General features: G+C 40.4%; 1 protein-coding gene across 2 annotated transcripts in view; it reads left to right on the top strand.

The window, feature by feature from the left end:
* PARP8 (poly(ADP-ribose) polymerase family member 8) overlaps window positions 1-13,456 on the top strand; it is a 166,062-nt gene that overhangs the window by 106,187 nt on the left and 46,419 nt on the right. Inside the window, exons 9-13 of one of the 2 annotated variants that reach the window (XM_005282179.5) lie at window positions 1,799-1,889; window positions 5,614-5,680; window positions 7,752-7,877; window positions 10,665-11,229; window positions 13,350-13,403. In XM_005282179.5, the coding sequence (XP_005282236.1) occupies window positions 1,799-1,889; window positions 5,614-5,680; window positions 7,752-7,877; window positions 10,665-11,229; window positions 13,350-13,403 (903 nt within the window). Of the gene's footprint in view, window positions 1-1,798; window positions 1,890-5,613; window positions 5,681-7,751; window positions 7,878-10,640; window positions 11,230-13,349; window positions 13,404-13,456 lie in introns of both variants that reach the window. The other variant, XM_024105632.3, reaches the window with a different exon arrangement.

The following is a 13,456-nucleotide window of genomic DNA, read 5'->3' on the forward strand; positions in this document are numbered from 1 at the left end:
TAACAGCCTCCACAACGCCTCTACCATTAGTGCTGGAATACCTACTGGTGCTGAAATGCTCGGATTTAGCAGTGAGCTCGATCAAAGTCCACTTCATGAGCATAACAGCATTCCATCATGAAATTGATGGGACATAGATCTTCATGCACCCCATTACTAAACCTTCCTTGTGGGTCTCCAGAACATTTACCCAGAGGTTCGTCAACCTATTCCGGCCTGGGACCTCAATCTGATATTGAAATGCCTCACCAGAACGCCATTTGAATCCCTAGCCACCTGTTCCCTACTACATTTATTCATGAAAGTGGCCTTTTTGGTTGCTATTACTTCCACCAGATGGGTGAGTGAGATAGGGGCTCTCATTGCCGATCCTCCCTACACAATATTCTTCAAAGACAAAGTCACGTTATGCCTGCACCTAAAATTTCTACCAAAGGTAATATCATCCTTTCATATGAACCAACCAATTCTTCCTACATTCTATTCTAAGCCTCATGAGACTCCAACAGAGACCATCTTGCATACATTGGACATCAGGCGGGTGTTAGAGTTTTACCTGGAAAGGACCAAACCTTTCCGGAAATCTCCTAGACTTTTCGTTCCTACTACTGAACTTTCAAAAGGCTGCGCGATATCCACTCAGAGATTGTCTAAATGGATCTCCACATGCATTCAACATTGCTATCATATTTGAAAAGCAGACCCTCCTACACACATCACAGCACATTCCACACGATCCTCTATAGCATTCCTAAACAATGTTCTGTTATTAGAGATTTGTAGGGCAGCCACTTGGGCCTCTGTCCACACATTTACTGAGCACTGTGCTATCACTCAAGACTCTAGGGCTGACACCATAGTTGGCTCCAACCGTACTTACCCCCACGATGCAAATGAACCCAAAGTATCCCTCCTGCCTGAGGGATACTTCTCTACAGTCACCTGAAGTGGAGCACCCACAGGGACAGCACTCGAAGAAGAAGAGAAGATTACTCACCTGGTACAGTAACTGAGATTTTTCGAGATATGTGTCTCTGTAGGTGCTCCACTACCCACCTTCCTCCCCTCTACTTCGGAGTTCGCCATTAGGACTCTGCGGTAGAGAAGGAACTGGAGGGCTTGGGTTGTGCATGTGCTAGACATGGCACCAACAGCACTGCGAGATGCCTACTGTGCATGCGCAACCTGTGTGGACACTGCTACCATAAATCTCCGATCAATGGTGCTGGGACGCACCAACACCTGAAGTGGAGCACCCACACGGACACACATCTCGAAGAACCTCAGTTACTGCACAAGGTGAGTAACCTTCTCTTTTTCTTTTCCTTATTTTCTCACTTTGCCATCACATCTGTGCAATAAACTCCCTTTACAAGGGTGAAAGTTAATGATTCTAGGAACAGCATTAGCATCTGTATTGATATAATTTCCCCAGGTAAACGTGGTACACAGGATGGTTCTGTTTGCCCCTGAACCCTCATGAATACCTGACTCTCCTGTGATAGGATTTCTTTAGTCTCAAGGCAAGGGGGAATATGCCATCCGGTTTCTTCTAGCCCTCTACTGTGGGACCAGTTGTATTTCCCACCCTGTTCACTCTTTTTGCTCTCCTCTTGAGCTAGTATCTCCTAGTTGATGGAGCAGAGCCCAGGAGTGGGCAAACAGATGAAAATAATAGCTTAGATGAGTACATTCCATTGAATATTTCTTCACCAGCACAAGGGTTGACTGACAAAACATAAACAGTTCCTGATGATGGCTAATGATTTTTGTTGTTTTTCTTTTTCTCTGGAATCAGGAAGAGATTGCTGTGGCTTGGGATGTAATCCGCACAGAGCCTATAATAGTGCGATTGCACTGTTCACTTACACAGTACTTAAATGGTCCAGGTTAGTCACATTTGCATTTTTCCTGTGCTGTGTACAATGTCTTAGTTGTGAGCCATGTATAGGGTAGCAGATATACATGTTCATTGCTAAAGCCCCAATCCTGAAAATATATCTGCACATGTTTAACTTTACTATCGTGAGTGGTCCTATTGACTTCAAGTTAAGCCTCTGCATAAGTGTTTGCACGATCAATACTAAGGGCATGTCTACACTGCCCCGCGGTTTGGACTAAAAGGGTGTTGACAGCAGTACACACCGAAGTGCTGTGCTATAACTCCCCTGTGTGGACACTGCGGATGTGAATGTAAAAGTCTTGGGTTTGCACCTCTTCAAAGAGGACTACATTAGTGCGGACTCGGACCTTCATGTTCATGCCCATAGCATCCACATGGAGGAGTTACAGTACAACATTTTCATGTGAACTGCTATTCACACCCACTGAGGCTTCCAATCCTGGCTCTCAGTTCAGATCTATGTCTGTGGGAGAATTCTGCCCCTGAACAATGAAGATATTTTTCCGGTCATGATTTGTCTGGGAAAAATACCCTAGTAAGCCATTTCTTAGGGACTCCATTGTCTGCAACTGCTTTCTGCAAGCTGATCTGTTCATTATATCAGTACCTTATTTATGCTTGGCTTAGTGTCTTGTTTCACCACATCTTACTATTTGAATATATATTTTTTATAAATGTTCATGTGTTTATTTATTGCAAATAGCTATTGTAACTTTATGTTAACATTTATTATTGTGTTAGCCAACTCCAATATGAAATCAAAATTCTAACACACTCAGCAACAGAGGGTGAACTTTGCAAATCCTTATCCAGCTGGTTATGTTCTAGCAAGACCATAAGCGACAATAAAACTTTTGCACTCGTGACAAGGTTAAAACAGGAATTATAGGCCCCAATCCTGCAGCTAACTTTGTGCAGAAGCACCCTTGAGCCTGTATGCAGTCAATTGCAGGATCAGGGCGAGAGACAGGTGCTTTGCCATTATTGATCTTATGAGTATAGTGCAGTTGCTGTTTCTGCCAGTGATTTTCAGTAAAAAAGAACAATGAGCTCAATCTCACATATCAATATATGAAGGAACTCTCTCTCTCCTCAACCTTTCCCCATGAAACACTATTCTGAGTAATAACTTGTTATTACCTTATGGTATGTATATCTTTCCTTGTGTGTCTGCCATTCACTGATGGAAGAAACAGATGTACTATATGTTCAAAGGGAGGCAAAATATGGCTGGCTGCTTTTTCAGATGTGTTATACAGAATACAAGTATTTTGAAATTTCTGTTCTTATTTAGTACCTAGCCAGATTACTACCAATGTTCTTTTTTTCCATTTTTTATGAGTAGTATGGAATTTTTTATATTGATAAGATACCTCTAGGTTCCTGTTTCGGAAATATATGGAATAAATAAATATATGTATATTTGCAAGGTTGCCCAACACATGCCATTATAAGATCCTGTTTTCACTTGCATATAATTTTGCCAACTTTAACTGTTTAAGGTGAATATACACTGTATATATATTTAAAAATGCAAAACAAAACCCATTAATTAGAGTATAGTTTCTGGACAGAAATAGATATTTTTCAAGAATTCATTTATCTGTACTATGATGAGTACTTGAAACAATATTAGGAATGGGAGCAATGGATTTTCCATACTAAATGATATCACTGGTCCATCAGGCATAGGTGCTGGAACTAGGAGTGCTGGGGGTGCTGCTGCAGAGCACCCCCACTATACAAATTGTTCCAGCTCCACTGCCATCTGGTCTGGTATCCTCCTTCTGGCAGTGTCCATTACCTGATGTTTAAAAGGAAGTGAAATGCACCATGGCACATTCTGAAATGCAGCACATCCCATGCTAATTGTGTGGAAAAGGGCTCCTAAACCCTTCAGGCAATCAGGCAATCATCTTATGCTCTGAAATATGAGATTTAGTTACACTTTAGAATTTATAAATCTAAATACATTGTTACTGCTAATCACATTATCCATCCCATTTGAAAATCCAACCACAGTTTGTCTCAGAAAGATTAAACAGCATTTAAATAATAGCACTGAACAAAAGGATAAAAAAAATCAACAGATGTTTCTTTGAAAGAAGGGAAATTTGAGGGAGACGGAAGATATGTTTTGAATTATTTGCAAATGAAACAATCATTCTAAAGAGCACCTGGCAAACAGTGGCATTTCAGATTAGAACTGGCATTTTTATTGCCTTTAAAAAAATAATAATGATCAGAATAACATATGCTTAAAAATCACAATTTCATTCTGATAAAAGTTAACTTCAAATATTAAGCCAGATCTTTAGGATCTCTTTTTTTCAGTGTAATCATTAAAGTTCTTTTCTTTTCTTACAATAATGAAATGCATTTGTTTGGACGATATCAATGCTTGTAATATATGCTGGTTGTTATCCTGCCTCAAAGAATTGAGATTTCTTCAATAAGTGCTTGGTGCCATCTGCCATTTCAATCTAGTAAATGTTACAAAAGGATTTTGGTAATACTAGAACTGGAAGCTTGTGTCCAGCCTCCATGTCTTATGTTTTCAATTATCTGAGCCAATAAATATGGGCGTATTGATGGTGGGAATGGTATGAAGTCTGTATCCTATCACATAAATGACAACGTCTGAGCTTCCTTGATGAAAGATCAGAACAGTCATTGGGTATTGGGATTCATACATGATGCATTCAGATGACAAGCTCTCTGGATCTTTTACTGAAATGCCTTCAAAAAATAAACCCTACAGATAAATGAAATTGGTAGGTTTTCTTTACATTCTAAGAGATAGAGACAGGGAACAGATAAATGTCTGAGTAGAGTTTGACTGTCTCTGCATGCTTACAGATTGGGCTAATTCTATAATAGTAGAATAATAACACCTATAATAGTTCAGGGGAACTTGAATAAATTAAAATTTCATACAGAAAATATTCTTTTTTCCGAGCAGAATTACCTTCTGCAACAAAAATATTCCAGATCTCCTATACTTTTAAAAAGTTCTGGAATGAGCATTGGGTAGGAAGGCCTCTCAGAGAGAAAACACTTTGATCCAGAAAATATGGTGTGGTGCTGATGAGATACTAAAGGATCTATGGCAAGTCCTCTTTGGGGAAGAGCCTAATTCTACCCTCAGTCAGTCTGGTGTGAAAACAGGGGAATATTGTTGATTTCAGTGAGGTTGCTTTGCATTTACATGGTGTAATTGAGGGCAGAATTTGGTCCAAAGTCTCAAAGGGCTTTTAAAGAATAGTGAACAGTAAATAAAGATAGGCAAGTAATGGAATCTCCACTTCCCCACCAAAAAGAGATTAAATGAGTAAGTAAATCAGTAAATCTTTTGAAGGTGAGGGAGAGTAATGCTCCCTGCAAAAAGAGATTTAAAAGACTAGAACCGTTTACTTGGAAATGAGATGGCCAGGGCTGGAGTTGGGTTGCTAAACAGGGTGGGCCAATACTCTGAAGTGGTACTCAGGTGCTTGGCTGGCTGGTTCTTGCTCACGTGTTCAAGTTCCATACTGGCTCAGGCAAGAGTACCGCCCTCACCATTGTTTCCATGGTTTTTCCCAAGTATAAATTAGCACAGAATATTGCCTGTAAATATCAATCCACTAATAGAATAAGTAGGTCTCTGTGATAGCCTGTTCTAGCATGGCAATTCCTATTTACACATATCACCAATATTACATTTTCTGCAGTACCCACCGTGGATGTATTTCAGATCTCTACTAAGGAAAGATTTGGGTTGGGACATCAGCTGAAAAAGTAAGTTCTGGAAGAAATTTAATACGATCTTGCTTAATGCATTATTGTTACAATCATCCTATGTTAGCTCTTGCATTGGGTCAAGACACATTTAACAGATGGGTTGTAGTTCTCTTTGGGCCAAATGGCTCCTGACTGCTTTTTCAGTTAAAAAGTCCACCTCCTCCTTTCAAATTGTTTTGACAGTGCTGACAAATAACAGGTAATCCCTGTAAATGTTCCCCTTGCCATTTACTGCAGTTTTGTAAACTGTACTGTCTAAAGTGTGTGAAATCAGCTGAGAATCAGAATCACTAGACTGGAAGGGATCTCGGAAGGTCATCTAGTGCAGTGGTTCTCAAAGCCAGTCTGCCGCTTGTTCAGGGAAAGCCCCTGGCAGGCCAGGCCGGTTTGTTTACCTGCCACGTCTGCAGGTTCGGCTGATCGCGGCTCCCACTGGCCGCGGTTCGCCGCTCCAGGCCAATGGGGGCTGCGGGAAGGGCAGCCAGCACGTCCCCCGTCCCGCGCCGCTTCTTGCAGCCCCCATTGGCCTGGAGCGGCGAACCACGGCCAGTGGGAGCTGCAATCGGCCGAACCTGCGGATGTGGCAGGTAAACAATCCGGCCCAGCCTGCCACAGGCTTTCCCTGAACAAGCGGCGGACCGGCTTTGAGAACCACTGATCTAGTGTAGTCCCCTGCACTCATGGCAGGACTAAGTACTATCTAGACCATGTTTTATTTCATATGACAACTTAGATTTTAAGCTCTATGAGGCAGGCAACCTGTTATGTACAATGCCTAGCACAATGGGGCTCCAATCTGTGAGGGGTGACTTTGAGGTTCTACCACAAAAACTAATAACCACTTGGGCACTTATTTTCTGAGGCCAGTAAGGCACAGTAGATGAAAAGATTGAGCAGTTTCATGTAGCCAGTTCAAGACTTAGTTCAGTTTAGTTAAAATTCTGACGATTCATCTTTTTGCAAATTCTCATTATTAATATTAATTAATAATTAATATGAATAATTACTATTAATAAAATGACAAGAATGTAAGTTTAAGAGTACGTCTACACAGCAAAAACAACTCTGCAGGCTCATAGCCCAGGTCAATTGACTTAGCTCGCAGTGCTTGCACTGCAGGGCTAAAAATAGCAGTGTAGACATTCAGGCTCAGGCTGGAGCCCTGGGCTGGACACAACCCGCTCTTGCCAGGTTTCAGAGCCTAGGGCTCTGACCCCCAACATCTACACAGTTATTTTTAGTCCTGAAGCACAAGCACAAGTCAGTTGACCTGGTCTCTTAGAGTCACTGCTGTGGGGATTTTTTTGCTGTGTAGATGTATCCTAAACATCTACACCTTTAAAAAAAGAAAAAAAAGGCAGTTTGGTTCCATAAAGAAATCTTTTGCTGGTAGGTTTAAAGAAACAATCAGAAATAATCAGCACAGTGTTTTAATAACCTTGCAGATTAATTAACATTATTAAAAATCTGTGCAGTAATTTGAAATTGAGAAAAAAGTAATCAGTTTCTAATATTACATTTAATTCCTTATAGTACCCGTGAGTTGTACATTAGATAGCCTTTACAAGAGGCATACACAATGCATTTTTGTGTGATACATTTTGTCAGGCAGAGGGGAGAGATCTGTGATTGTACATCTACATAACTATGCAGTTAAGTCAAAAATTTTGAATAGCCACAGGTCTCATGGTCCCTCATCACTTTTGAGGGCAAGAAGATCTTCATCTTTTGAAAATCAATGAAATAGCCAGTTAAGTCAACACTACCATCTATTTTAACAGTACCACCCATGCATCTCAAACCTAAACATTCTCACTGTTTCTGCATCTCTGTGACAAAGATACTTTCACATCTTTCATCTTTGATGTGTATATGATGTATACTTATATAGCTTATATCAAAAACAGTGTCATTTTTAAAGAGCCAAGTACTGGCCTCAATCCACCCATGTGACTCTCAAGTTCTTCATTTAGAATGAGGCCACTACATGGCTTTAAATGATGAATGTACAGGTGTTAGCTTTACAATTACTGTGACTTGGCTTTGATTGTCTTTTCCTCCTTTACAGAATAATGCAGACGTTTGTTACACAGCAGTGGAAGAATAGCAAAGAAAAATCAAATTGTACGCACAATAAGAAAGTGTCTGAGAAAAAGGTGAAATCCCCTCTGCACATCTTTTCTACATTGCGCAGGTAATACCAGGCGAAATATTTTTATTATCACATGCTGTTCAGATTCTTCAGCATACTTAACAAGATTTAGCAGTTTAGCAGAAATGTTGACTTTTCTCCAAAGAGAAGTATTCTGTTTATATCTTACCTCTTGGGTCTTGTGCCCTCACCTTGTATGATTTCAAGAACTAACTAGGAACTACAGCAGTTTCCAAGATTATTCCGGGGGGGAGCGTTTTCATGTCCTACCCTCTAAAAGACCCTGACTCATCTAGAACTGGAAATCACTCATTTTATACTGTTAAACTTGGCTGTGTGCGCTATTATTAGTTTAGTAGGCAGACTGTTATTTTATTAGCCATAGTTAAGGCTAAAATTTTGTCATGGTTATTTTTAGTAAAAGTCACGGACATGTCAGAGGCAATAAACCATACAAATTCACGGAAGACATGACCTGTCTGTGACTTTTGCTGCTGCAGCTTCATGGTTTTCCCCTACCACCGTGATGGCTGGGAGCTGTGGGGTTCCCCCTCCTCCCACAGCAGCTGGGAGCTGCAGGGTGAGCATATTTGCCAAAGAGAAAACGTGACATCCCAGCCGCTCACCCGAGTCATTACTCCTCCCTCACACACACACACACACACACACACACACACACACACACACACACACACACACACACACACACACACCTGTCGCCTATCGCTGGAACCCTATGGAGGGCTCCCCTCAGGAGTCTGTCACCTGTTGCTGGAACTTTGCAGGGCGCCCCCTGTCACTACTGTCGCCTGACGCTGGAACCATGTCAGGTCCCCACTGGCTGAGTCCGGCAGTCCCTAGGTCTGAAGCAGAGAATGTCGGAGGTCTTAGAAGTCGGATTCCATGACTTCCATGACCTCCGTGACATAAACGTAGCCTTAGCCATATTATCCTGCTAGTTTTATTGCTGTCCAAGTTTGCTTTCCATAATTGTATTTTTCTTCACTTTCAGAAAAAAATGTTTCTGATATCTCAAGGAGTAGGGCCTGATTTTCAGAGGTGCTGTGCAGTGACACCTCCTATTGATTTCATTTGGAAGCATGCATGCTCAGCACCTCTGAAAATCAGTCACCAGGCCTTGAAAGGCCCAATCCTGGAGGTACTTATATACATGAATAACTTTCCTCATGTGAATAGTCCTTTTGAATCCCATTGAGTTCATACTACCATGAGTAAAGTTATTCATGCACTTAAGTGCCTCTGTGTCTTTCAGTAGTGTAATTCACCTGATGTAGCACTTTTTTCTATTTTTGGGGAGTTGGCTGATCACCCCCTCTTCGGGTTTGGGTGATCCTTTGAGCATCTCTGGTGCTTGACGAATTTCTTGTATTCTAAGTTTCACATGTAACAGTGAGTGGTACAACAGACCCAGATTGGCGATGGGTTGGATACTGTATCCATACAGAGTCGTCGAGGGGTATTTATATTTACAGGAAATAAAAGAGGAAGATGGAATTGTGAGCCAGAGGTTTTCACACTCTGTACCAAACATTCACACAAGCTATAGCATGTCAACACACACACACTCTCTCTCTCTCTCTCTCTCTCTCTCTCTTACACTTCCTGGGGTTTGGTTTTATTCACAAATTGAATACAAAAGCCAACCCAATCCTTCTCCCCTAGACTCAGCTGCAACTAAGATTCCTCTCCAAAGACTGTTTAGCCCATATGCTAAGCCTCCTTTCTTTGTTAACAGTACCATTCCCATCTCCCTTATATCCATGTATGGTAATGAATCATTTACAAGCGTGAGTCAGCACATTCACTGAACATTTTCCAGCAGGATCACCATTTGCTAACAGTATGGATAGACACTGCCAGCCTGTTAAAGGGATGTTTTCCCTTTTGATTCCATTTCTCTTCTTTTTGAGCAAACCAAAAAGGTTTCACTTTGATATGAGGATGGAAAAATGATTCAGAAAGATTTAATTTTGCCTGATACCAGCTCTCTTAGTACTAGGTAAACAATTTTAAATATTAGAAAAAATAGTCCAGATCATATAAATGTTGCTTCATCTGCACCTTGATTCCTTGTTTTCTTGATATATATATTAGGCCTGATTACCCTCTTGCATTACGCTGCTGCCGATCAGGAATACACCGAAGTAAAACCACTTGAAGTGAGAAGAGAATCAAGCCAAACTGTCTTCTACAAAATAATCAGATTATTGGGCGGGGGGAGGTTTGTTTTTTTTTTTTTTTTTTTTTTTTTTAAGAATTGTTTCGGTTGAGATAAATGTGAGTGACTGGATACAAGCTTCTGCAGAAGTTAAAATTCTAAGAACCCATTATATCCTGCAATTGATCTGCTTGCAAAACTCCTCTGGCTCGTGGTGTCAAGAAATTAGCATGGCTTGAAAGAACCATGCTATAACAATTGTGCAAGCAAAGTAGATTTACCCTTTTGATTGAAGAAGTCTATTGCTCCATATGAAAAATATGGCCATGATTTTCAAAAATAGATGCCTAAGTAAGTGGCCTGATTATGAACTTAGTAGCCTAAATTTAGGCACCTATTTTTTTTAAATCATGGCCTATGCCTATAGCTAGTCAGATACACAGATATACATACTACTTATATACTTTTAGGAATGAAATCTGTTTACAAATTTGCATAATCCATAAATGTCACTCTTTCTTCTGTGTTAAACAGATATTTAAAAAAAATACCTTGATTATATGTGTATTTATATGTAAAGTTGTGTATTTATTATTTCATGGAGTTTTTTATTGTTCCTGTACTAGGTTTTCCCCTTATTTATTTTTAAGGTCGCCAAGTTATCCTCCACCTGGCTGTGGTAAAAACAAATCAAAACTGAAATCTGAACAAGATGGCATCTCCAAAACTCACAAGCTGCTGAGAAGGACTTGTTCTAGCACAGTAAAGTCTGAGGATGTGTGTGCCACAAAGTCTCACAGAACTTTTGGCCGTTCATTGTCTAGTGATCCTAGGGCTGAGCAGACAATGGCTATTAAATCGCACAAACTGTTGAATCGTTCTTGCTCAGCAGCTGTTAAGCAAGAAGAATGCATCACTCTAAAGCCCCAAAAACTCCTAAGCAGATCATGTTCCGGGGATCCTCGATGTGAGCACAATAGCACCCTGAAGCCTCACAAACTTTTAAGCAGGTCTTATTCCAGTAATCTTAGAATGGAAGAATTAGATGGACTGAAGAATCACAAGTTACTCAGCAAGTCTTACTCCAGTGCCCCTAAGTCATCCAAAATGGAGTTTTTCAAAGAACCCACCATAGCAGAGGGCAGGAGGCTCTCTCTTACCTCAGGGCTTATTGGTATCTTAACGCCATCTTCCTCATCACCTTCGCAAGCTGCTGTGCGTAATACTCATTATTCTTTCTGTTTGTTTGTTTTTTCTCTTGCTTGTTTTTTAAAATGGATTAATATCCAGGGCATACATAAATTCATACATCAAGAAGGATTTAACATTAAATAAAACACATTGGAAGTTACCTTTCTGGTCAATATTAAATAAATACCGGCACACATACAAATCTGTCATACTAACTGGGACCACATAGGCTAAGACCGAGCTTTTATGTCTACCCCTGAGTAAGGGGCAGCATGCTGCTGCTGTGACACAGGAGCAGCTCAGTCACATAGTTCCTTCCCTGGTTCCTCTCTTGCTCCATGGGGGAAATAACCTGCTGATAGCCCCATCCAGTAGTAAGTTCCTTCTCCCTTCATGCTGGTGAGCACATTGAAGGGAGTGGAGTTGAGTCTGTACCCACTCCTTGAAGACACTGGTGTAGGGGGAGAGTAATATTCAATGGGTGTTTGCTTCCTCCATAGCCTGTGCATAGACAGTGATATGGGTAGGTTGAGCAGGGGATTGAAGCCCATTTTTCCTCCTTGCGGCCACCTGGGGAAAGTCCCATACATGCCCATACAGTTGTTCTTGTTTTGGGTTGGGAAACCCAACCCAAAGGGTTAACATGCATTTTACTAAACATAGAAAATACACTTCAATGTTAGTTCCGTCTGTAACTGATCACTAAAAATCGGGAGGATGTTTAAGAGTAAGTAAGAGCTAGTTTGCTTTCCTGTTTCAAGGCATTGGGAGGCAGTGCTTGTTGTCTTACATGTTAGATGTGGGGAGCTGGCGTCAGGAGACCTGGGTTCTAGTCACAACTTTACCATTGATAAGTATGGTACCTCAGTTTCCCCACCTCGACAGAATTCTGAGATCCTTGGTTGAATGGTGCTATGTAAGTCTAAAATATTATTAAATATTCTAACTGTAATGAAATTACATTAGTAGTGTTTCAGCCTACTCATGGTAAATTAGCCTAACAAGTCAACTATGAGCAACTCTCGCTGTATCTAAAGGCAATAATATAGTGTGACTTATAAAGCTGCTATGTGCATGTTACTTGGTTGTTTCTGTAACTTGTACAACCAAAATTAATGAAAGGTGAACTGAAAAGTTTTATCTACTATCACTTATGTTTGGGATTCATTTTTCACTCTGAACCGTCGACGATGGTGTCTCTGCTTTAGGGGCCTGAATCAGCTCCCACTTAAAGTCAATAGAAAGAATCCCACTGACTTTGGGGAAATCAGAACTGCTAAGAAAAATAACATTTTTGTCATAATACATGAATATTGAGGGAAATCAGCCCATATGCAGTCAGATGCAACACCATTGACTTCAGTGGAATGGCATCAGGACTTAATTAGGCACTTTACTTATTAAAATCCTAGCTCCTTTCCAAAGACCTGCCAAGATACTTGGAGTTCTGTACAGGAAAAGAAACAGCAGGGAAGGGAAAAGAAAGGTTCCACAAATAAGCAGCTTGGTCCATCTCCCACTGAAGTAAAAAAGATGGTCTGAGACAGATGTCAAGGGGAGGGAGTTCCACATCTTAGTGGCCACCGTAGCAAAGGTACCTTCCAAAGTAATGTGGGATAATACTTTGAAATAAAGTGTCAGAAAGAAGGTCTGAGCATAGATACTTGTTAAGATGAGGATCAAGGAAGAGGTTTCATGAAAAGTATAGTGGAAAGAGATTTTCTACTTTTTTTGTTTTAAAAGGCATGTTAGTAATTCAAGTCTAAACACATAGTCCATATTATATATGTGTAGAGAAGCAGGATACACACACAAAAAATAAAGAATTCTATTCATTTTTAAAATAATTGCTTAGAGGTTTGTACATTAACATGGAGTCAAAGTACCAATGCTTCTTTTTGATATTAGAGTTTTTAGGGTGTTTACAGATAAAGCAAAAACTCTCTAGGCAAGAGGTAAAGAAACAGATGAATTTATTGTGGCTAATCTATGCAAACTAGAGATATTTCCAGATGCCAATATCGTTTAATTCACAGACCTTCATAGAAAAAAAATACAAATGTTCTTACTATTTCCACAAGAAACCTGCAGCATCTCTTCTAATTAGCTCTAGCACTGAAGTTGCTTGACCTTTTTTCTTACAGCCGAATTATGGTGCAAAATGCATTCCAATACGAGACAATGGCTTTCTTGTGCAGGTAGGATGTCATGCTTAATCTGTTTTAGAAACACTTTGAAGCAGGAGCTGTCT

This window comes from Chrysemys picta, chromosome 6, assembly GCF_011386835.1.
Source record: "Chrysemys picta bellii isolate R12L10 chromosome 6, ASM1138683v2, whole genome shotgun sequence".
NCBI lineage: Eukaryota > Metazoa > Chordata > Testudines > Emydidae > Chrysemys > Chrysemys picta.